At 38.2% G+C, this 25,336-nt stretch overlaps 1 protein-coding gene across 1 annotated transcript; it reads right to left on the bottom strand.

Moving 5' to 3' along the window:
- Nucleotides 1–223: 223 nt before the first annotated feature.
- On the bottom strand, nt 224–20,664 carry LOC124064910 (lysophosphatidylcholine acyltransferase 1). Its single transcript, XM_046399773.1, has 14 exons — nt 20,197–20,664; nt 14,698–14,837; nt 13,823–14,037; nt 11,562–11,674; nt 11,142–11,202; nt 10,628–10,686; nt 7,936–7,970; nt 7,609–7,663; nt 7,333–7,415; nt 6,528–6,653; nt 5,881–6,034; nt 5,269–5,367; nt 4,700–4,841; nt 224–4,455 (listed from the first exon to the last, which is right to left on the bottom strand). The coding sequence occupies exons 1-14, from the start codon at nt 20,317–20,319 to the stop codon at nt 4,223–4,225; spliced, it is 1,638 nt and encodes a 545-aa protein (XP_046255729.1). The 5' UTR covers nt 20,320–20,664; the 3' UTR covers nt 224–4,222.
- Between the last annotated feature and the right edge of the window lie 4,672 nt (nt 20,665–25,336).

Here is a 25,336-nt window from a genome sequence, read left to right as displayed (position 1 = left end):
TGTCTACATCAAGTACAACACATTACACTTTGATTATGCTATAGAGAATAACCGATTCATTCATCAATCATTTTCTTGCAGTGTTTCGGTAAAAATCTCATACAACACATTCTAGCTCTAGATATGTTACCAAACACACACACACACACAAGCTATCACTTACTAAATTAAACATAAATTGACATAACTTGACAATTATTTTGATGTGACAGTAACACAACACTGTGTTAATAATTTTTTTTAATTCAATTCAAGAGTCACATTAACAAGTTATATCATAGCAGTCCTGAACAGACAAATTCAAAGTAGCTTGCAGTAATGACTCTTCATCATCAAAATGCATTAATAAAATAAAACCTGTTGAGTATAGAAAAAGACAGGAAGTAAAGCTACAGAGAAAACTGTTCAGTTTCTTGGTCTGCAGACAGTAAGCCATCAGAAAGACACTATCGCTCTATCAGAGTACACAAGTCTTTCGTCTTAGGCTCACTGCTGGACAAACTGTGGTAAGCAGGCAGCATTAGCATAAATACAAGTTTATCTCTTGCAAGTTTAAATTTTCTCATATTGACAGTAAGTAGAAAAATGACCTCTGCTGAGGTATTTGGGATAAATGGAAGAGAAAAAAAATTGTAAGAAAAAAAAAAAAAAAAGAAATGGACCCAGTAATTTAATACATCCCCAATCAGAAATAGTTCTAAATGTGAATATGGAATATATAAATATCTAAAATTGACTTGGTGAAAATATCATCCTTCAGATGTTCAAATGGAATTTCTATTTAAAATAAATAAACCAAACTGAGCACAGAGGTTACCGTGCTCAACACATTTCATTTGGGGTCAAGTTCTGAATATCAATTCTTTGTTTCAGTTGTAATTCTCAATCAGATTCCCTAACTATCCTCAAAAGCAGTGTGGTTTCCCTCATAAATATAGAGTGAATCGTATAATTAACTACTTGTTGTAAAATCACATCACTTAGGGGTACAATTAATACTCATTCATTCCACAATGCAAACAGTTTTTCGTCATTCAAATCCATGGACTGTTGCCAAGTCCTACTAGTTTTACAAAGTCATTTCAAGCTACAAAATTTCCACAATCCTGAGACAAAGCAGAAAACTAAGTCTAAAAATGTGGGTTTAAACTAACCAAACTTGTTCTTACAGTACAAAAACAAATGTAGGGCATGGGAGACCTCCATTTATTGTGTAATCCCTAATTTCCTCTGTGTTCCTCTCATTACTATAGCAAATATGTGAACATAAAGTTTTTACTGAATAAAATTGACCCAAATTACTGTATTGTACAAACTTAAGATACAGTATTGCAGATACAGCAATCCTAAACCGGCCTTACACCGATGTGATATATTTTTTAAAAAAATAAAGGAAATAATCTAAAGTGCAAGCACAAATACTTATATAATTTAAAAAGTAGTAAGGAGGAAATACTAGAAGATTGTGATTTAACATATAATGTTAGTTAATGTGTGTGTACAGTCGGGAGTGTTTGTGCAATGCGGCCCGTCATGTGGTGGCAGACAACACCTCAAGGCCTGACACAAAAACACTTCATGTACACTTGCACGCCTAAAAAGTAAAAAAAGTCAATAGCGAGAGCGTTTAAATGTGATAAAAAGTGTACATTTGAAAACCATTATTTCTTCGGAAAATGTCCACTGGGGATCAGCGCTTTGAGTTTCTTCTGATTGTGACAAGATTGTCTATACATTCTCTTTTTTTTTTTAATCATAAAAGTTCTATAGATTCAAGGCTATTGGTTTCCATAAGAAATCTGCATTTTGTTTCTAAGCAGTCAACTCAGCGATAATAACAATAATATAACAATAAAACTTTAAACTGTGTAGGAGGAATACAGCACAAAACAATTGCAGTATCATACAAAAGGGAAAAAAATGTGGCTCATTTTTAACCATCAATACAATCTGCGGAGAAGATCACAGATCTTTGTCATGGCAGTGAAAATAAAAATCATTCATATACGTATATCAAAAATTCACAAAATGTCCTGCATTTGGAATATTCAAAATACATATCAGAACTCCGCAAAAGCATATATTTTGAAAAGGCTTAGATGTGAAATATTGCTTCACTGAAAGCCATAATGGGAGATACATGTACAGTATGCTTGTCTTCAATGTGTTAGGAATGTTCACCAACTCGATAAACATGGCATTTAAAAAAAATTGTTAATCCTTGTGTGATATCTCTAAATAAAAAGTCAACAGAATCAAACCGTGAACGCACAGATCCCAAGTATGACTGGCTACAAACAGATACTAACACATTTCAGAGGTATTCCCTTTGACAGCTGGTCATCCTGTAAAATGACATGATGCACTGCACATTTTGAAAGACATTGCAGCATAATCTATCTTTCATTTTATGGGTGTGTTTTTTTTCTTGTTTTTGTTTTTCTTTAAGTATCATGTTATTTTGTGTGCTTCTAGAAAGAAAGAAGATGAAATACACCCAATTAATGGACAAACAAATGAAATAAACATCACTGCGCTGGAATTTTTTGTCAACGCATCTAAAAAGGTGATTGTAATTTTAGATAAGTTATTTTGTAATTTATTCAGCACTCTGTTCTTTGATTTTAATTCAAGAATACTGTGTCTTAAAAATCCATCATTTAAAGGTCACTAAATACAAATGAACAGATTCACTACTTGATATAATAATTAGTAATCTTGAACATTCCTTCATTTTACTCCAAGTTGGAATGCATAGGTCCATTCAGCCAGTGATTATAAATGCATTTCATGGCCGTTGGCTGCACTTCAAGGTGCCAAGAAGTAATTATATCACATTCAATGACAAATGGAAACAAATTTTGTGCCAATTAGATCATCATTAGCAAAAACGTAAAAACAAGGCATATATTAAGACAGAAGGATTTTTTCCAATTCAAGCCTGGTCCCCCAAATGAGATCTGATGCAAGGGTGCTTGGATCTCATGACAAGCACTAACAGTGAAGCATAAATGTCAAATTTGCAGATGACTAAAGAGAACAGTGATTAATTACTACATCCTTCAACACATGTTGGAAAAGTCATAAAAAGGGTAGGAATGATTAAAAATGTAGCAGTGTAAGGAAGAAAGGGGAGTAGTTTGACCTTGCCCCTAAAATGCCCAAAAAAGAAGCCTAACTGAGTATGCTTTGAATAGCCACACACTGTGAATCCCAGCCTCTTACAGCCATTACAACATTGACTGAAAATGACATTAGAAACATGACAGGGGACCTGATGTATTTTTTGGTCCATGTTGTGTAATTTCAACAATAAAAAAAAAAGACACTTGAATTTGCCAACCTGAAAGAAATGCCGTTGGTGAAGTTATGAATGAGGAACGACTGGGCTGAAGAGTACTGATGTCTTAGGAAAATGAAGACATGCGCATAATCCAGCAAGCGTCAAAAATGATGACATCATACAAGTTAAATTTTTCATTTTTCTCACTGAACCCTGAGCTAAATCAAATATGTCATTGTATATATAACAGGCTCATAGCAAATACGACCATCAACTCACAAAGACCCGAGTTCACCTCAAATATGGCTACTGTAACTCAAGTAGTCAAACAATTGTCACCAGTACCCTCAGGTCTTCCTTTTATAGATGAAAAAACCCTCAATGCTGCTCAAAGTAATATGAGCCCATGCATTCTGCATTTTCAGTTAAAAAGGCAGCTACCATTAAAGAGAGGAAAGAGATAAATATTACAAATAAAAAACGAACTGAACACTGATTTCACTAAAAATTCAACTTCATTGTCCCGGGCTTGTGTTTTTCCTTTCTTCCCTCATGTTAGAAACATGCACAAACAGCACTATGTAGAAGGGAAAAAGGAAAAAAAAGAAAATAAAAACATTTGCCCCAGGAATTTTTATAAGTGCTTGCCCTTCAAGTATTATATCTGAAACAGCCAATGTTTGGCATTTTGACGATCCTTGCTATGAAAAGAAAAAAATAAGAATTCATAACAAAATAAACTACTGCTAGGCTAAAAATAACCTCAGTAAGTCCTAATAAAAAAAGATAAGGTAAACTTCTGCATTTTTGTGGATGTGGTTACTGAAACATAGTCCCTTACTAGTCGAACAAGTATCTAACTACCCTCCACCCCCCCACACTCAACACCCTCTCACCAGGAGAGGTGTCAGTTTTCTCCAACTACATTTTAAAACCCTTTTAGTTGTGTTTCTTGAGGTGTCCATCTATTGTGCCGTGGTCATTAGGGCTGAAGTCGGGGCAGATACCGTTTGCCGTTTTGTTGGTGGCAGTGCCTTGCAGGTTCAGGGAAGATGAGCTGGGATTTGTTTGGTGGTGATGGTGGCAGGGACAGCTGTGGAGGCCTGCATTTTCTGTGTACAGATAATCCTCAGCAAAGTCTGGATGATGCTCCACAAAGCTTCTGAACTTGTCTGTGGAAAGACCACAGGAGGGCGCCAGAGACAAAGACAACATCAAAAAATGCCCAGAGACTGACTGCAGTCCAAACTGAAGTGGACTGGTTGTTGAGTCTACTGCTCCTCATGGGAGGGTGAGAAAGGCCAGGAAAGAGGACTACTATTTTGATGATAAAACAAAGTTCAAAACAAAAATTTGATTAAGAAATAAGTAGGCCAACCAGTGACCAGGGCTGGACTATTTTATTTAGCGTCTTACCGAATGTGATCTTCCCTGTGTCTTCAGCGTCGATGACAGCAAACAAATGTGACACACTGAGGTGAGTCACTCCTAAAGCCGTCTTCAGGATAACTGACAACTCCATTTCTGTGATGGCACCGTCCTCCTCTGCTTCGAACATCTGTAGAAGATACAACAGGAAAGTGTTGGTACCATAAATCTTAACTCAACGGGTGACGTGAGTCCAAAGGCCACAGAACTTGCTCAATTTTAAGGATTATGGAAAGCTGTTCAAGTGAAAACTTGACGAAGATTTAAACTTTTGGTCTTCATCTAACCAGAAAGACAGATTGGTTGCAATGATAACCTATGGATGCTAGGAAATGCAGATCGGAGCATGGACGTGGGGAAACGGTTTGTGTGAACAGTGTAAAAAATGTGTCACTATGCTATGCAATACAGATAGAAGAACTACTTCATTATCCTGCAAGCCAAAAAAACAAGACAACCTACAGGGAATGGCATTTTAACACAGCAAATGTCAAGCTGATCCTAAGCAAGCACAGAAAAGTCTTTTCTGTCTGGCGCTTAGATAAAACAGAACATACCTTGAAGGCCAATTTCATCGTTTCCAGAGTTTTGGCAGGTCTGCATACGACAGATAAGGCTATCACGTATTCTCTGATATCCATGCAGTTATCTTCATGCTGGGAAAAAACAAGAGAAAACAAAATGTTGAAAGATAAAGACAGAGGATGTGAGCTAGGCTACTTATTTATTTCACACAAGTAGCTGCAGGTGATGTTCTTTTTAGATCATGAAGACAGTGGTGCAATGACACCTTTATTGTTTGTTTGGGTACTATGGTGTAAATGTACTGAATGAAAAACAAGGTGTTGTGATGAGTTTAAAATCCCCCAAAAAAGCATCTGGTATTCAATGTTGTTTCTGGTCGTGAGGACATTTTTATAGAAGGACTTTGTCAACTGACTCCATGGAGTTTATTCACGATGAAGGTAAACTGAAGCACATATTGCTAATTACACACAGACCACACCACTGCAGCGATATTAATGTTTTACAGTTTGATATTTGCACTGAATGGAAGTATGACATAAGGTAAACCATCATGAAGCAAGAGACGATCTAAATTATCTAGTAACGGCCATCGAGGAGGACTGTGGAGCTGGTTGCAAGTGAAAAATCTCCATGGTCTTTACCTCATCAAACAGAGCAAACATGTCTCGCAGCATGTCTGAAACTGGCACATCGAGGAACTGAGCAAAGTCGTCCAAGTCCAGCTTCTGCCCCTCAAGCTTCCTGGCTCTGTTCCCATACTCCTGCAGAACCTTCTCAGTGTTCTTGGGTTTCAGCCTGAGACAGCAAGGGGGACAGACTTGATTGTTAATCAAATTTGGCCATAGAGTCAACAATAAAAAGTAGAAAAGCTTAAGTAAAAAGAATTAAAGTGATATAGACAGTGCTGAAAGTTCACTCTCAGTGATCCTTGTCACCGCCAACAGTGGGAGGGAGTACACAGTCATGTGCCTCCTTCAATATACAAGATGTTGCCAGTTGCTTCTTTTCACCTGCCAAGGAGGAGTTTCACCAAGAAACAGTGCTGTGCATGGAGATCACACTATCACACTCCAGATCCACTCCTGTGCAGTCCAACAACAAGAACACAACTGCCCTGAACACGACCAGTTGTGTTTCACGGAATGCACCATGCCGAAGGTGCTACTGCCAGAAACCGAATCCCAGTCCCTGTGGTATTTGGTGAGCATTTTCCCCTCTGTCTCACCCTTCTGCCCCCTCCTTGGTTTTCTGTAATAAAACACTGAATTGGAAGGTTTGAGTGACTCACCCAAGTCTCCTGACGAGCTTGGCATACTCCAGCAGACAGGTGTCGACTGGCAGTCTCAGCTGGCCTTCTGCCATGGCCAGCTGGCAGTCTTCAAATGAATAGTCTGTGATGGGTACCCCCAAGGCTCTTAGCGAAGCACAGGAGAGACAGGACAACAGTATGAATAAATCAATACAAACTTTGCTTGAAGCTTATAAGGCAAATGTTGGAGCCAATCCAGTCACTTCGATGTTGAGAACAATGTGTACAGTTTGTTTTGTCTATCTGCAGATCTTAAGTTTCCCATCCCAGTCTTTAAGTGGTGAAGTGTAGCACAAAGTGTGGGAGTGCATGAGAACATGGGTACTAAGTATAGCCTGTGTAACTGAGCACTGTATAGCATAGCAACACCATGTGGTACACAATTTGAATAACGGTTCAGGTGTCAACCTCAAAGTGGGGGTGACATTTATGTTCTTACACATGATTAATACTCATGTAGAGAAACATAAAAAAAAGTAAATGTTTCTTAAAGTTCAAGGGGCATATAGTAGTGGACTTGTGGAAAACCATGGCCAAATAATAAGATCTGACTTTGATCAGCAAACACAGCTATCCCCTTACTTGTTGCTTAATGTCAAAGGATACTGAATAGTCTATGTAAGTGATGAGTTCTATGTGCACCCTTAATTGCTGAGGCAGACAAAACAAAGGCAATGTATGTTGCATTCGTTGTTCGTAAGTTAATAGCAAGCAAAATAATGAATAAGTCAATGTTACTTTTTGTGCACTCAAAGGGACATATGGGCAAAACATTTGAACTCACTTTGCCATGACACGCCTCACATTGATAGCAAAAAGAGCTGGGTTCCTTTTCTCCTCCTCTGAGGGTGTGTAGATTGGAAGGAACTGCAGGGAGAACCAAAATGTTTAATTAGCCAAATTTCACACATCACAAGAAATGTTTTTATATGCACGTTTTCTACAAGTGTATGTGCATTTTTAATAAAAGGCAGCAAACATTTGATTTAATAAATTGGAATACTGTAAGTGCAGTGACCATCACGGGTACAGAGGGGATGCAGTATACAGGCACACTTACCTCAATCACAAACTCATTGTGCAGCTGGCAGAGCGTCAGCCACAAGATTTCAAACCTGGATAATGACGGGACATCATCAACAACTATAAACTAATATGGACACAATGAGTCATGATTGGGATCCATGTCCATGGAACAAATGAGTTAACACTGAGAACATACATACACACATGCACTTTTTCCACAAACTTGACAGAAACCCATCAATTTATATTCATTACGCATGTTAGTCAGTATAGTTGAAGTCAAAAAGTTTCTGAATGTTTCTTAACAGCATGTAGAAAGTCAAGCTCAACATATATACAAAATAAAGAAATTTTAACTTACGCTCCAGGCCCTTGCCACGTCCATGTGATTGTGTCCTGTAAGAGGACAAAATATTAGAGAGACTGGAAGAGAAAAGAAAAAAAAACAAAACAAAGTATTGAAATATTTACAGGGTGCAATTGGTGCAACTTCTTGCCTGAATCTGTCCTTGAACTAAATAGCTTGTGCTATGCTTATTTAAGCACTAAAAATCACACTGCTGTGAAATCAGTTCCTCTGCCCTGCACTTAGACTGGGTATTCAAAAACACTAGTTTAAAAGGCAATTTGTAATACACAGACATCTTCTGTAAAATTTTGTTGCCAGTTTTGGAACATTCCTAATGGTACTGAAATCTGCATGTTATTTTAAATGTGGACATTAAAACTGACAGGCCAAGTACCCGGGATATCTAAACAGACAATTGCTTCTGTTATTCTTAATCATTTAAACTTAACAAAAAAACTGTATTCCTGCTTCAATGGATGGCTCTGAATTCAGGTCATTGCAAAAACAATGTGAATATAGGAAGCAAAGCGGATTTAACAATAGTGATTTCTGCAAGTGATCTCAAATATGGCAGAACATTTAAGCATGAACTCCTCAGTTAAATCTGGTTTTGTACAGCCTCGCTGACAAGCCTGAGCAGTGTCTCGGATGTGCCTTCTGAGTCATGTCTTGATCATCCAGATTCCAAGTCAGGGCATCAGAAAGTTGCTCTGTGCACTTCACTGAATTCTTCTCATAACCAAACTTAAACAGTTTCAGCTGAATCAGTCTCTTTGTCCTGGCAGGTGTCTCCTGAGTCACGAGTTGATCATTCTACTCAGAAAATCAGGGACAAACATAAAGAAAAGCTTTGCCTTCATACAATTATTGCAATGAGCTGTTTTTGAACCACAACAGGATGTAAATTTGACTCACAAATTATTTACAGATGTAAATGATTGATTCATAAATAAAACAATATGACAGTTACTCAAAATTGCCACATGGGTCCTGTATGCTCACAGCATGTTGTATCTACATAGTTGCCCTTCTCAAGCCACCTACAAAGTCTTTAAACAGAATACAGACCCACAAGATATTTGCAGACTGCTGCACTTTCAGCAGGCACTCGTCTCAAAAGCACCAAGGAGCCAGTTCAAGTGCAACTTCCGATTGTGAGTGATTTACAGAAAATTTGCGTGCAACAGTCCACCTTCCAACTTCTCTGTCACTTTCTCTGTTTCTCAAACAAACAATGTATGTTTGTGAGTCACAGAGTGAGTCAGAGTATGTGTTTAATGAGGGTTCACTTGTTGCTATGCTATTGCTGCTGCTATTCAAAAGCCTGTTCATTTTTCAACCAGGACATACAGGCTTTGTGAGCAGAGTGTGATGGCTGTATCACCGAACTGTTGGCATTGCTACAGCCAGCTCTACTATTCTACGTGTAACTTGCTTTGATAATGACCAAGATATAAATACAGTGGTATTACATCATTATGATTATCCACATATCATTTTCAATCTAATAACCGCATACGGGAAGCAGAAAATAGAAACCCTTAATCTGCACTGCTTGTGTGAAAAAAGAAAGACCCCACTGCTCCCACCAGAGAACCCTGCACCTTGTCTCTGTCCTTTGCTCAGTCCTCAGTGCTGACAGTTGTGCTAATATAACACATAAAGCTGCATGACGGGTTTGGTTGGTTAATTATTGCACACTTTTACAGGTCAGTCAGTGCACATTCGCTGTCAATTGGGTGAGTGCAGGTATTAAAAAAATCCTGACCCATCATTATAAGTCACTCAGCAACTGCCAGTTTTCATCACTATGCCACAGGTACTAAAACCATTTATTGCACCATTCCCTGCATACAGAAAACCACAGGCTCAGAACATTGTTTCTAACATTATGCACACTGTGCAGAATTTTGGTGTTAAAAACACCCAAACATTAAAACCTCTGATAATCTTCCTTCAGTAAAATCAGTTTTGTGAATTGTTGCTTAAACGAATATAGTTATCACCCCCCAACACACACACACACTTTTCTGATTTAAACAACACTCAACAAAAATACTCCATGACTATCTGCTACTGCCAAGTATAGCAACAAACACTTGATTTCCAATAAGGTCAGACAACACATCGTATGATATAGATCTGTCTCAGTATAAATTATAACCCCACCCTAAAACCTTTCAAAATTCTACTATACAAACATGATATTTAGTGTTGACTTTCAGGAGGTTGTCACACTACGGCCTGGGATTCTGCTGAGTTTGCCGAATGTTTCTGCATTAACCAGAACATTTTCTCCTTCATGAATACTATATATATATATGCAATATCTTTCTTCTCACCATGTGACCGGCAAGCTCTTTACCTACCCACTGAGTGAGGCTCTGGTGAAATGCCAAGCAGGCTACAGTACAGGACATGCTTAGTATACATATAGACACACCCAATGAAGCCCATAAAATTGCCACCTAGACCTGAGACAGAGTACTAACATTTTAGTATCGCATTCCTCCTTTCACTGCCAAAGCTTTGACTTAATAATGCGCATGCACCTCTTGTACTACTGTTAAAGCTTCAGTTTGTATAATAAGCTACTTTTGATAAATGAAAATAAAAAAAATTGATAGAAAAACATGATTGTGGTTTTTCTACATATAATTGTGCTCTTAAGCTGTGTTACTAATATATTCATAAACAATCTTACCAGTTTATTAGGGTAACGAATCACTACAGGCTGCACCGGTACAGCTGGGATGAAAGCCCCTGCAAGAGTAAAGAACACACTGGTTATGTATTTTAATTTGACATATCTACATAAACAAGAGACTGAGTTGAGAGCATACAAATTGAAATATTAATTTCATATTTGAAAAACTACACAAGATAATGAAATTTTACTATCCGCTAAAAACGTTTCAGAAATTCAGAAATATAAATGCACCTATTGATTTAAACAACTGCCAAATGAAGTCTTCAGCCAAGGACACAGCCGCACAATTCTATTTCATATCTATTTGTATATCAGAGATGTTTGTTTCACAGTCAGGTTAAATCTATCCCAACGACAATTTAAGTTCTAACTCCTCATCAATTAAGACCACACACACCACCACATCTCAAGCTAGATTTGTGAGTAAGCAAGTGGCAGCATGGCTCCAAAGGAAGTAAAAGAAAGGAAATTTGAAAGAGAAGAAAAATTATGATAGATAAAGCTTTACCTGGCTTAAAGGTGATTAAGCAGGATCTATTGGTGCATGTTCCCTCTGGAAAAATCATAATCTGTAGGGAAGAAAGAATGATTCACATTACACAAAAACAAAACAAAAACACAGCAGCTGAAAATAATACAAAGTGTCAATGTGCATTAGATTGTATGGTATTGCTAAGTGAAATTTGTAGTTCATTGACATTTCCTGCAACGCTGAACTTTATGACAAAAATGTAAATTTAAATTTGTCTGTAGCTTTGTCATTTTCAGGGATATCCAGTTCTCAAGCATTTGCACCATACCTCATTCATGCCATCAGAGAACTGGGGTTACAGTTGTAACCTTAAGGATGTTTTGTATAGATGAATACAGTACATTTGTAGTTTTTACACCCACAGACTTTACACCGCAATAACATCCATCCATTTACCTGAGGCCACTCCCCTCCAGAGTGGGCTCTGCGCTTGATCTCCTCTACAGTCTTTTTCCTGGAGTCCTGGTCTGACCGTGATACAAACACTGGCCTGATATACTTGATCAAAGCTAGAATAAAGCACAGAAAAAAAAAAAAAATCAAAGAGGAATTGAATAACTCTTCTTTTTTATTTATTATTATTGGTAATACTGCCTCAATCAATAAATTATGAAATTATGGTCCTCATTTGAGCGTCACTTCATTGTCCCTGCTGAGAAATGCCAGTTGATGAAGACAGCAAAGCTCCTCTTTACATCAATCACTGCTCTAATGATGTCCTTAAACAAAGCACTTCAGTCATAATCACATCACAACAGAGCTGCACAGTGGTGAAGAGTGGAAAAATGTGGCTGTACTGAAACATTGCTCTGTTTCTAGCATTTGAGGCCGGTTAAGCATAGCAAAACTACAAAGGCAAAAATTCCCAGGAAATGAAAAGGAACAGATCAAACAAAGACAGGCTTTAAGTATTTTAGGTTAGATTTGCAGAGCTTTTGCAGATGCTGGAGGCATTTTCCAGTTCATCCCATCGTTATCAGTACAATCAAATACTAAAAGTTAAAGTTTCTGGCAGCCCTAAGACTGGCAGTCAAAAAGAAAGACACAAGAAGTTAAGGACAGTGAGACCATTTGAAGAAAAAAATGATTCCAACTGTAAGTTGCTTCAGACAGGAAGGGATTAGGGCACTAGCTAGTACCCTGATGGACACTCTACATACGTCACTGTGGCTGATCGGGTCTTAATTCTTATTCTGGATTCTACTTGCTTGGCCAGGCACTGCCTGGCTCCTACAGCATGGCAAGGCCCATACATATTAATGGATAACTGCTGAAACATTTTCAGGACATCCTAGTGTACAAGGACTGTTTATGCTCCTTTGATTGACAATAAGGAAAATATGCCAATGAGCAAATGTGCAAAGGCTACAGTATCTTGGCAGGCACCATCCAGTCTGGATGTAAAAAAGTTGCTAATTAATGACTTGGTAGGCAGAGCAGGAGGAGGAAAAAAGGGGACTAAAATAACACACAACTAGACCTTTTACTGTATGTCCTGTTGCCAAGGGTAGAACAAATGCCTTAACTGGCAACTAGAAAGGCAACGTAACATGCAAGCCAGTTAATAGGATCTGCTGTTATACTAGCGTGTGTAGTGACCGTAACTGCCTACTTGACCTTTGCATGTAGCCTTGGGTGGTGTACAGACAATAGCTCCAGAAAGCTATTTAAATGGTCCTGGTGCTTGCAGGGATTCATCACTGGCAGCAGTAACAGTGCAACAATTGATAAACTCGCCATCAAGTCTTCATAAAACAGTTTATCAACAACAATGGCGGGTGGATGATTTCAATTGCTATACCATTTTCTTTGACATTAATAAACCGACTGATAGAAACTCAGTCAGAGATGCGACCATATACGGTATGTATATTATACAGAGACTGTGAAGTTTAAGTGGGATTTCAGTCCCCATGTCCTCCACCTTCCTAACATACTGACATTTTTGGTTCAGGTTCAAAATTGAGGCTGATGGGCCAATATTTTAAGAATGTTGGGAGTTATTTTCACTGGTTACATATGCATTCACAATATTTTGATGATATTCTGCAAGATCAACAATGTTGTGTGTGTTCTCTATTACATATAGTTTTATGAGTTTGGCAACATCAACAGGATGTCACAACATTGCAGAACTAAAACAGAAAAATCTGAATGCACTACATAATTAACTTGATACAGAACTTGGTGAGTCAGTGCTGACAGACTGAAGGTTTTATTTTTGGACAAAAATAAAAAACTACTGCTTCCACTACAGCAAGACATGAGCAATTTGTGAGTGTGTTTACACATTTCCTAGTATACCACCACTGAGAAAACTGGCCCAGGCTCAGGTAAAAAATAAATCAATAAAAAATCTGCCAAAATAGATAAGGCAATCCCCTCTCTTCACTGATAGGGCACCAAATGATAGAGACTGTTCTGTACTGACATTTACGAAGTGGCTGTCTCACATCACAAGGCCCATACTGAACAAGTTTGGTTGATCTGCCTAGGCACAGAAATTCTGTCGTTTGATCAAACAGATTCTGTAATGCTGGCTTGTGGAATCAGATCATTATTTTCACATTAGAAATCTTAGATCAGTTGTTCTCTGTCTCTCTCTCTCTCTGTGTGTCATAGTCAGAAATAGCAATATATTCTTGTTTGTTACTTACTGCCCCAGAGAGGTATATCCTTGCTCTCGGCCTTCATGACAATCGAGGCCATAGTCATTGTGACTGGGATGGCATCAAAGTAGGAAGAGTGGGGTGCCAGTGTGAGGATGGGTGCTTCTGTAGGCAGTGCCCTTCGCCCTTTCACAGTCATCCAATGGAAACCTCCCGCAAACCACATGACTCGCATGATGATCTTCAGAATTATGTCCACCAGTCTGGAAACAATATGCGTGCATGCATGGGTGGGGGGGAAGAGAGATAGTATCATCTATACCCAATTCTCCTATAAAACAGGACATAATTCATCTGCTTGTTCATTAACCTTTTAGGTTTTATTTCTAATTTTTTGCTTCAGACAAGTGTTCAACAACAGGGAACTGTGGGAGTTATTTGGGTAGACTATCAGAGTGTGCAGAGCACAAGACTCAGACAGAGGTTTAAACAATTGCACTAACAAACCTCAAGAATGACTCAGAATATAGTAAGGTTAAAAGGTTAAAACCACATCACATTGTCATTGTGCTTTTTTTTTTTAACCTAAAACAGGAAATGTAAGATATGTTCAATCTTTCATCTCCCTTGTCATAGTTGCAAAATCACTGCAAAACAGGTTGTTACAATTAATATACTAATAAACTTAACAGTTAGAAAACCATTGCACAAAAATCCTACAACATAGTTTTACTGTTTGAAGTTGGAAAACCTTCACATGAAGCACTATTTTTTGACTGAAAGGAGGTAGGGTTGTTGATTCCACAGCATTCTGTAGTTGCTACACTAGACTTTGCAAGGCAATTATGAAGAATTATGGTTCTGAAATAAAAATTTCACATTTGAACAACCAAAAACACACACAAGCACAGCAAAGCACCTACCTCCTCCAGAGGCACTGGGGCTCAACGGTGGTCTCTGAGCGCCCTACTGAGGCCAGGAAGGCAAAAGGCCAAGCCAGCAGCATCATGAATGCAGCTATGAGCAGACGTATGGGGAACAGTGTGACTGTCATTAATGCAATCTGTAAGATCGAAGAAAAAAGGAAAAGGGTTAATGAAACAGATCCAACATTACTTGTGTTTTGTCATCTTGGACCCAATTACAGTCCTAGTTTGACTTTGTTGTATGCAGTATTGAGCAGTTGACAACAACAATTCTTTCATTACCAACGCATTTATTGTGAAATCTTAAATGTGAAGCCGATCAAAATGTTTTAAATATACTGCTATGACACTTTTTGTCTGAAGCAAAGATGTCAGAACATGACTTTAAAAAAGCATAACAACAGACATCAGAAAATGGTGAACACTTTGTCATACGAAAAGCTATGAACTATACTGGCAACTGGTTTAAAGAAACAAACAAACAAACAAAAGCATATGTAGTTTAATTTCAAACATGTCATGATGCAGAGAAAGGGGTTTTTCTCTTATGTACCTTTCCTACACCACAAGGAGAGCTGCAGGCCTGCAGCATGACATCTGAACACCGGATATATATATATATCTGTATGTATATCTATATCTGTATATATATGTATGTGTGTGTATATACTTAACTAACATAATCATGAGAAAGTAATATACACCATATGTTTTTCATTGTTGAAGGCTTTGGCTCTTCAGTGTTTGAGTTCAGTGGTGACTGTTTACTTTACAGCTTATTATGACCCCCTGATAGCAGCATTTATCTTGTGAAAATATTTGTCTTGATAGCAACCACTACTGGGGAGCATGAAGTCTATCTGCACTGATCTTATCTGGTACTTAACCAATACTATCTTTGTCTGATAGTATCGTCAATTAAAAATCAATTAATTTAAAGCTTTCTTGCAAAATTCCTGACCAACAAGCTGCAAACGCATTTTGAAAAGGAGTTAAACAGTTCTAAGTCTTACAATCACTAGTTTTATAATTTTTTTCTTTGCCCAAAACATACCTTCTCTCTCAGAAATGTCTGCATTCTAACAGCATAATCTTCATTACAGACGTTTTTAAGTTTGTGGTGAGGGAGTCACCAGAACGACCATATATCTCGGCTGCCATTAAATATTTAGTCAATAAAAGGCAAGAAAATGTGAAAATAAATGCTCATTACAGTTTCCCAGAACTCAAAACATCTACAAATTGCTTCTTTGGTCTGACCAACCGTCATAAACCAAAGACTCTTCGTTTGCAAACAAAAATTACAAAGAAAAGCAGCAAACTTACATTCTTACATTTAAAAAGCAGGGGGCAGAAAATGTTTGACATTTTGGCTCAAAAAATGACTGAAATGATTATCAAAATAGTTAGTGGATTCATTTTCTTTTGATTCACTATACATAAAAGCTCTACAATACACGCTAATCCTATAACTGTAATGGCACAGAAACACAACGCTGGTTTCTGCCCATTTTCATAGGTCTCCATACTGGTTACTTTACCACGATCCTCTTAAGAGTCATGAATTAATTATATATATTCTCAACACAAAGTTCTCTTTTTTATATAAATATGAAGTATATAGTTATGTACACAAAGGAACAAACAATAGAGTTAGTACTGGTACTTTTCACAATAAATGGGGCCTTACCAGGCATACTTTAGAGCCACTGTATAATGCATTTGTTTAAAAATTCATTTGAACACAAAACATGAGAATGCATTAATGTCACTTAGAATTAAAAGAAAGGTAATGTTACAAACACAGAGAAGTTATTTAGGAATTAGAGTGAATTCACTGTGCTTTCTGTTTTTCTTTTGACAGCGTAATGGTTACAAACTACACTTCCTATCTGGTTTCATTGACTTTTCTTGACTAAATCCACACTGAACAGGAAAATGCAAATAAATTAAAAATGACAGAGAGCTTGAACTCTAACCATTTTAGCATTCGCAGAGACATGTTTGAACTTCCTGTTCTTAAAATGCTTCACTCTTACATGTCTGAACAGTTTTGTTTTAGAGTTGTGTTTAGAGTAGGAAGCTCTCAGTTTCTAAGATTCATTGGTACAACTAGGGCTGTATTGTGTGGTAATGGGGCATAGGAAAAAAAATGAATATGTCAAGAATTATTAGTGCATTATCTTGATAAGCATTGTCATGATATGTATTTAAGTCTTGTGCTGTGACAGATTTGCTCACTAGGATGAGGAAATGAATGAGCAAAATACTACAGCAAAGTAGAAGACCATTTAGCTTTTGCTTTAACCACACTTTCAGGTCTCAAAGAAAAGTAGAACTGTAACCTGGTTACTGACACTATGCCATGCATTAATGAACCTTTACAACTCTGGGACTTAATCTGAGTAAACAGTACCTTAAATTCTGTCTGATGAATATATATATATGACTACTCTTGTGATGAATACATAATTTGCTCAGTTCTGCTACCAATCCACAGCAATACCAATCTATGTGTTGTGGGACTAAGCTATTGACTCATTGCTGCTTTGGCAGGATCAAAACAGATTTAGGTCTTTGTGGGGTGCCCCAGTAAAATCACACAAGGAATGTAAATTAGGCTTGTAAAAGCTCTGCTGGGAACTAAATTAACTTAAACATCAGTAGCTTCAGATCTGAAACCAAACCAACTTTTAGAGTTTATGGTGTGATTAGGACTGGAATGTTTGCTGATGCACCTAAATCAGTGGTAAAAAACATTAAGTTAGATCAATTCATCATCAAGGCACAAAACTGTTAGGGAATCTTTACATGGACTTAACGTTAAGGCTGCTGAATTACAGTGTATCTTACTAATGCCGACATTCAAGTCTCCAAAGTTCCTGGAAGATTTGGGGCAACTGACTAATGTGGCCACTAGTCAGACATACTCACATTATCCGCCTTTCCTGGACCTCAAACGTCACAAAAAACAAACTTAATGTGAAAGCAGAAGTGAAAGATCTCCTGTTCCACTAATCTGTATAGTCTACTGCACTGTGAGCAAAAATTCCATTTGGCATGATAAAGACAGGATAGTTTTTAATTCATATACAGCCTCGGTTTCTTGGCCTTAAGCTCACAGTAACAACAAGCAGTCATGTCATTTTATGGTCTAACGACAAGAATAGCCTAACTAACACAGCAGAAAATTATAATTCTGGCTAACGATTGCAACACACACACACAGAACATCTATGCATACATTTGTGGTTTCATTTCAGTAATTGTTACACTGGTGAAACAATTCTGAGTTATCACATGTCTTTTCAAGTCTGTCACACCACACTTGTTACAGCAGACGTGGGGCAGATTATGCAATCACTTTGAACTCACACATAGATTGTGCGGAATCACCTGTCTGCCGGCTAGTCACTTGCTAGGTCGTCCTAATCTCAAGAGTTGGGTTCAGTTCAGATTGCATCTTTCTCATGTGGCTGTGGATGCAAAAGAAATACCAGCACAACTGATGTCGTTCTCAGACACAAATAAATTCATTTTTGCACCAGGAATTAGCCTCTCTGACATTTTAAACCTGCATTTAAATATTATAAAGCCAATGTTAATTAATATCAACATTGGATTCATCAGAGAAAGCATCAAAACTTTCAACTTCTTTGGTTTTTGTCCACCTGACGCTATATGTTTTATTCCCCCTCCAGTCTCTGTCAAAACTGGCAGATGGAAAGAAATGTGCAGTCAGTATTCTTACTTGTAACAAAATATACTTTTACGAGCTAAACAAGAGTAGTGCCATTCATACTGATGCTCTCCCATTAGACTGAAATCTGTTCCCGAAAATGCCTAGCAGCTGTGTCTCAATTCCACACTTTTTACTAATACAGTATACCACCTACGTATTAATCTTTATGGTGACCATTTTGGTAGTTAATGCAGGAGAAACTAATGTGCTTTTCTATTTCATACTTACAGGAAATACCGTAATACAAGATATCTGCTGCTAGCTATCAATTAACTACCACTTTCAAATTTGGATATTTTTCAGAGAGAAGGCAAAATGCCCCCCCAGATTTAAACATATTTATTTATTTACTTGTTAATCTGAGAGTTGTGGATGATAATAGCCCACCAACTGTGCACTTATTCAAGGAATTTTAGAAGGTACGCTGACATTTTTCATTATACTTTCTTGTTTCTTGGTAATTTTTTTCAAGCATGAATGTACTACTTCTTAAGCACATGGAAACAAAATAAAAAATGTCCCTCAAATCTAATCTGCACCCCTGTCGCTGTACAAATGTATATTTCAGTGAACCAGGATTTCTTTACTCAATGTACTAAGAAATGGCTCAGGGTGCAGACACTTATACACTTCCCCTACTATTCACGCTGTTCAGGGAGATCATATGTGCCTCCAAATTTAAAAGCAGTCCTAGTTTGAAAGAACAAGACAATCCAGTGCTCACCTCATATATGTGACAAATGGAGGTTTCCTTCATCTGTACATAAAGCCACATTTTTTTTTTCTTTTTCACAAAAGATAATTTTAGCTGTTGCGAGTGATATCAAACAGATAAAAATCCTTTTAAATAGCTCTTTTGCAATGCCTCTGCAAGCTGTAACCCAATGATGCATTTTCATAGATTTTGGACAACTAATCTTACAAATATAAAACCCAGTGGCTGGAAGCTTTAAGTAGCCTGCAAGTTAACACCTTTTCCACAGAGGCTTGAAAGCTCTAAATCTGATTATCAACAGCAATGACGGTTGGCCCTGCTGAATACTGAGGGCACTCAATGCTGCAAAATTCTAATACTTATTCAGTCGACAGGACTGGCTATAACGAGTGCACTTTAACAACTGAGCTAACAATTAACATGACAGTCAGTTCTGCATCCCATTCTCCACCATCCACAGCCACACGTGTTGGCTCCTGACTGAGTGAGACGCACTGTAAATGACTAACAAAGCAAATTAAAAAAAAAAATGCAAAGGAGTCTGGAAAAAGGTCATATTTAATTTAACTGTTCCAAGAATATGGGTAAAAGCTAACAAACAACATGTTCGTTTGTAATAGCTGTGACAACAGTAAAAGAGCAACAAGCTAGGCCCATCCTGGAAAGGCAGCCATGCTCCAATAGTTAGATTCGACTTAAGTGGATTGTTAGCGGATTCCTGTGCGAGAAAGATTGCTTTTCATGTTTTATATACTCGTATATGAAAGCTATGCCGTCGCTGCAGCTAAAAAAAAACCATACAAAGTAAGAAGCGAGAAGGGATAAAGGATGTATGTAACCCTGTTAGCCAATGTTAGCTGGCTAGCTGACACTAGCTCAGCTGACTGCATGGAATCAGGAAAAAAATGCCAAGTTAAGTGATGGTGACAACCTCTCCACTGTTGTCGCATTGAGGCGTTTATGTTCTACTAACCACTGAAACAACAAATTGAACGCATCTTTACAAGAGTAAATCATTTGCCTGCAAACATGAATTTACCTTTGCCTTTTCCAGAGGGGTGAATTTCAAGACGTGCACAAAAGGGTTTCTGAATGGAGGAGCTTGGTCCATCTTCTTTCCATCTGCCTCCATCGTACATTGTCTGTTACTCGGCAGCCTCATTCTCACAAGAAGTAACGTTAGTCGAGGTTGCAACTATGTAATTACTGTTCAAACCAGAAAAACGAAAGGAAAACTCTTAACGCAAAACGCAGTTCCCGTTATCTATCTTGTACGGTGGCTAATTGAGGTGGCAGTGCAGGGTTATTACTGTTATCTTTCTTTGCCGGACAGCATGGAGGGATAATGCTTAGCTCATGGATTAGCTGGGGATATTTGAAGTCGCCGATATCTTTCTGCCTACAGTGCGCAGGACGCCTTCCTTTACACCGTGTTCCCCAACCAGTCTGCTAGCTCTACATGCTAACAGAGCCACGATTTCTCTCGTCTAACGGAACGCATGCGCATCACACAACCTGTCATTGTGCCCTGCACGATGTGATGCTGCCTTCAAAACTCTCCAAAATATCGTAATTCTATAAACAACATAGATGTTCAACACTTTTCTACTACTGGCAGAAGTCATGGACTAAGTTAACATTCAGAACACAGCATGATCTATCTATCTATCTATCTATCTATCTATCTATCTATCTATCTATCTATCTATCTATCTATCTACTGCTTGCTTTGCTGAGTACAAAAGGAAAGGTTACAGGTGTCTAGCTCCTGATGTAACAGAAGAGCTTGAGTGGTGAAAATATAATGTAAAGTGGCTTCTATGGTCCACAAGAGCTGTAGATCTGCCTTAAACGTTTGAATGTATGTGTACACATAAGTAACTGAGTGGGTGTAATGCAGTCACTGGTTCTGTGAATGACTCACAACAGCCAGATAAAAAAAAAAGACAAAACACATTTTTTAGATGAAATACTTTTATGGTTTACATGTCATCACTGCATTACTGCAGGGAGCTGTAACGTGCATAGCCTACTGATGCTACAACTTAACAGCTGTATGGTATTGGCCACAAAAGCCAATATACAGTATGCATAAAGAATAGCAGTAGTTCCTAAAATCTGAATGTTTTGATTATTTTATTTATCTATTTAATAATTATATTTTTACAGCATCATGGGTGAATTATTACAAGTGTTGAAGTTTAAGCCTTTATGGAAAACTCTTATTTTAAAGTATAAGCAGGCTTACTCAACGCAACATGGGGCGGGTGTGGCTGTAAGGTCGTCAGTTTCATTCTGCCTGATTTAGCCTGCAAGATAAATCTGAAAGGCATCACCTGCCCCTCCCCTATCATCATTGTGAGTAGCCGTGTGATTGTGATCGGGGCGTTCCTGAGAAAAAAACAAAAAAAAAAAACAAAGCTCTCAGTTTACTTAAACTTGTAAGAGCTAAATAGCCGAGTCAAACGTGAGAGCATTTGACTTTGAATTACTGCTCGACTGTTTCACAGCAAAATACGATAAAGAACTGGTGGATTATGCCTAAGTAGTGTATGCTGTATCTTTTAAAAATATTGACACATTCAGTAATATTGTTTTGAATCTATGAAGATTAATTTATCAGTACATCACAGGACATTTAACAATTTATTTTCATTCATTTCATACAAAGGCCCGATACCTTTTGGCATATTACTGATATTTAAAGTTGTGTTTTCGATTCGCTACATCTTCATAACTGATTATATACCTCCCTCTAGTGGTGAAAATCTCACAGTGCACTCAGGGGCCTGTATTTCAGGGGAAAAAGTACTGGGACACAACACGCACTGATTCATATACTGTGTGCTCTCACTAACACACAGGCAGACTTACAGAAACCCTTGTGGACATTTTTACCTATTACATGCAGCGCTTGAATACCAATTCTAGTGTGACAGTGAAAGTGAAAGAAGTTTTTTAGGTGTAACTGTCACAAGGTTTAAGTAAGAAAGAATGAAATGTTCTGTGTTTACATACGATGCCATTGAAACTGATGGCAATATGTAAAGTCGTATATAGGTCAATTTCAAACAGACCACGAAAGTTGTCACCAGAGGAGTATATCTCATTTTATTTCACTTAAATTTGTCCATTATCTGATGAAATAGAAAAGCTTAGCCTAACTTTTCAGAAATCCGATAAAATTGATACGAATGAGAGGTACTGTATAGAAAACTAAAAGAAGCACTCACATTTACAACAGTGCTTTAAACTATTTCTAAGCTGAATTGCGCATGTACAGTTGTTTCTGAAGTCTCTTGTGAGATGGAGTCCCCAACTCGCAAACCTATTTATTGGACAACATGTTCCTAAAGGTACTCAGGCATGTGGTGTGAACAAACCTGCTGTATTTTGGAAACTGTGCTGTATTTATCACACTTGATTTCTCCTTTTTTTCTCAGTTTTTGCTTGCATTTTTTTGTAATTGCAAGTATGTCAAGATCAGCCAGTCAAACATATACATGTGCTAAAATATGTGGCATGCACACACACACACACATACACACACACACACACACACACACACACACACACACACCGTTCAACTTCATATTGTAATTTGGGTGGTGAACATGTAGTCAAAGTGCCCTGTGGGCTGACCATTCCAGGTCGTGACATTTGCATTTGACAGGAATCAAATCAGACAGGGTTAATACTGGAGAAGATGGAGGGATAGAAAAAGAAAAAAAAATAGTTGAAAAGGTTCCCCCATTCCTCCCACATCCCCTTCCCTCTCTCTTTCCCTCCTTCAATCCCATAGCTGAGGTACTTAAATTAAAAAGGAAGAAATGCAATTTAAAGACAAGGGGTAAACAATCACAAAACACTTGTTTCTGGAGGAGACACAATTTCCTGGTGCCTTGTCCAATTTCTTATGGCCTGGAGGGCTGCCGCATGCGTTTTAACACCTGGTTCTACACCGCTGATTAAAATTGTAATGCCAGTATTGAATCAATCCATATGACATTTTGGAAATACACAAGTATTGGGACATTTTATATATACAGCATTTTTTCAGTTGTTTTCATTTGGAAACAGAAAGGTACAAGGTGGTGACTCGCACTGGGTGTCACTGCTATGCCTTCAAACTGTTTGAAGAGGAAAAAAAGGTACGTTTCAACATCCTACACATCTATAGACCTAAACATCTCACTATCATTGCTGTAAACAGTGTTTTCTCAAAAGTCACATGAACAGTGCAACGTAAAGCCTAAAATGGGACAATTATTATGTGACTTTGTCAACATTACTGTGGTGATCATCACTGGAAGAGGCCTAGGTTTATTGTGTTGGGAAAATTCAGACGACAATCTGTTGTACTTCCACCTCTCACATGACGTGTATTATGGAGGTCTTGGGGGGCATCATTGCTATCAATGTCCCTTTAATTTTGTAACCAAAAGTGATTTTGCACTTGGCAAAATCATCTCATGAAAACCTGGCAATAAAGGAATTTTGAGGACTAAATGTATCTTGCTGAAGCTAGCAAAAGTAGAGGCAGAGCATCAAAGAAAGACATACAGTAGATTAGTGCAGAGCATCCACCAGAGAGTTAAAAGATAATTTAAGAGAAAAAAAACAAAAACAAATAAGAATGTTTTAGTGCAGCAAAACCAAATGAAAGAGAATGAGGGGGACAGAATGAGAACAAGAGAGAGAGTGTACAGGCTTTTGTACCATTATTATATCAGTATAACCCCTCAGGCCAAACATCTGAGGCAGAGTGACAGACGGACCTTTGTTTGCTTCACACCACAGTAATGTTTTACCAGCCCCTGCGCCCATGTCAATCAATGGCCGGCATGTTCCAAAACATATTCAACACACAAAGAGAACACTTTGGCTTGAGGAAATGGATTCTGCACAAGATTGGCAGGGGACTCTCTGGATGTGTCAGTCACTAAAAGCCTTTTGTTTTGCCCCATCCCAGACTTTGAGAACAAAGACGTTTCTTTTTGTTTGATTTGTCTTTGTATGTGCCATAAACACATTCATTTTCTTTTTTACATTTGGCTATTGGAAAAACATTTTTTTTCAGAGATAAAAAAACAAAATACTATAGGTGTATCCTACAGAGGGGATTTATGTCCAACAGGTAAAGGTGGAATTCACAACACTCAGCTCTGTGAAGCATGCCTTTGTGAAAGCGCTAATCTACACATTTCATGATATGCTGATGAGTGCAGGATGAGGGAGTTAGACAAGGGTAGGCTGTCAGATTGTCCGTGTTTGAAACCCCAATTTCACACAACGGACATTTGAAATCTGAGAGAGAAGTCGGTCTCTTCTCTGGCATCAAATCTAAGCAGCTTCTCTCTGGTTTCTTTTTGTCTTCTCATCTCTCTCCTCTGGTCTCTTGTCCTTTCTTCCTGTCTGGCCTCTCCAGGTGCCATGCTATCTCACAGCTAACACAGGAATCCATGAGCCATGTACATCCACGGCCCTTTGAAAGAGGAAGCCACTTTGCCGCTCATCTTGGAAAGCACCTTCCATCGTTCTCTGTGTTCCTGAGGGAGATGAAGGCGGCTCCTGCTAGAAGAGCGGGTTTTGTAACCAAAGCCACATGCTGGGCAGGACAGCCAGTTGTAAGACAAGAAAGATCTTTGAGGCGAACACAAGTGCTTGGCTGTCCTCTTGCATGCCTGTCTGTCAGTATCGCTTTGCCGGCTGGACACCTGTACAACTGTAATTTTACACAGGCAAAAACAAAGACATGCTACAAGGGGGCATGTAAAGAGGGATTATTCAGGCGTGTGTATGTGTGTGTGTTTTCTTTGTGAAGAATTCAGTAAGTGGTGTTGAGTGCCCTCTTCTGAAGGGTAATGTTTGATGGGGAAAATCATCACCCTCCATCTCAAAACAGTCAGCCCTTCAGGAGGTGAGACTGATGCACTGAACACATGAATGTGACATTTGACACTTGGAAAAATGTTCCCTGAATATTCAAGAGATGGTCTTTGACCTTGAGAGAAAGCTTGGCTCTGACCTGTGCAAGCACAGAGTTGCTGAATGACTGAGTGTTTGGAATTTTCAACATCTTCTTCATCCAAGTTTCACTTTCAGTGGTGTTTCTGAAGATCCTTGAAAGGCAGCAAAAGAAATGAAGATGGAGGCCATGGCTTTGGAATGTGACTGAA

Source organism: Scatophagus argus, chromosome 9 (assembly GCF_020382885.2).
Source record: "Scatophagus argus isolate fScaArg1 chromosome 9, fScaArg1.pri, whole genome shotgun sequence".
Lineage (NCBI taxonomy): Eukaryota > Metazoa > Chordata > Actinopteri > Scatophagidae > Scatophagus > Scatophagus argus.
The sequence above is the reverse complement of the archived record's forward strand: the minus strand, read 5'-3'. Positions and strand labels throughout refer to the sequence as shown.

Coding starts and splice junctions, on each gene's coding strand:
- LOC124064910 (XM_046399773.1), bottom strand. CDS start 20,319: ATGAGGCTGCCGAGTAACAGACAATGTACGATGGAGGCAGATGGAAAG. Junction 14,038..14,697: donor CCCCAGTGCCTCTGGAGGAG/GTAGGTGCTTTG, acceptor TATTGTTTCCAG/ACTGGTGGACATAATTCTGA. Junction 10,687..11,141: donor CTTAATCACCTTTAAGCCAG/GTAAAGCTTTAT, acceptor TTACTCTTGCAG/GGGCTTTCATCCCAGCTGTA.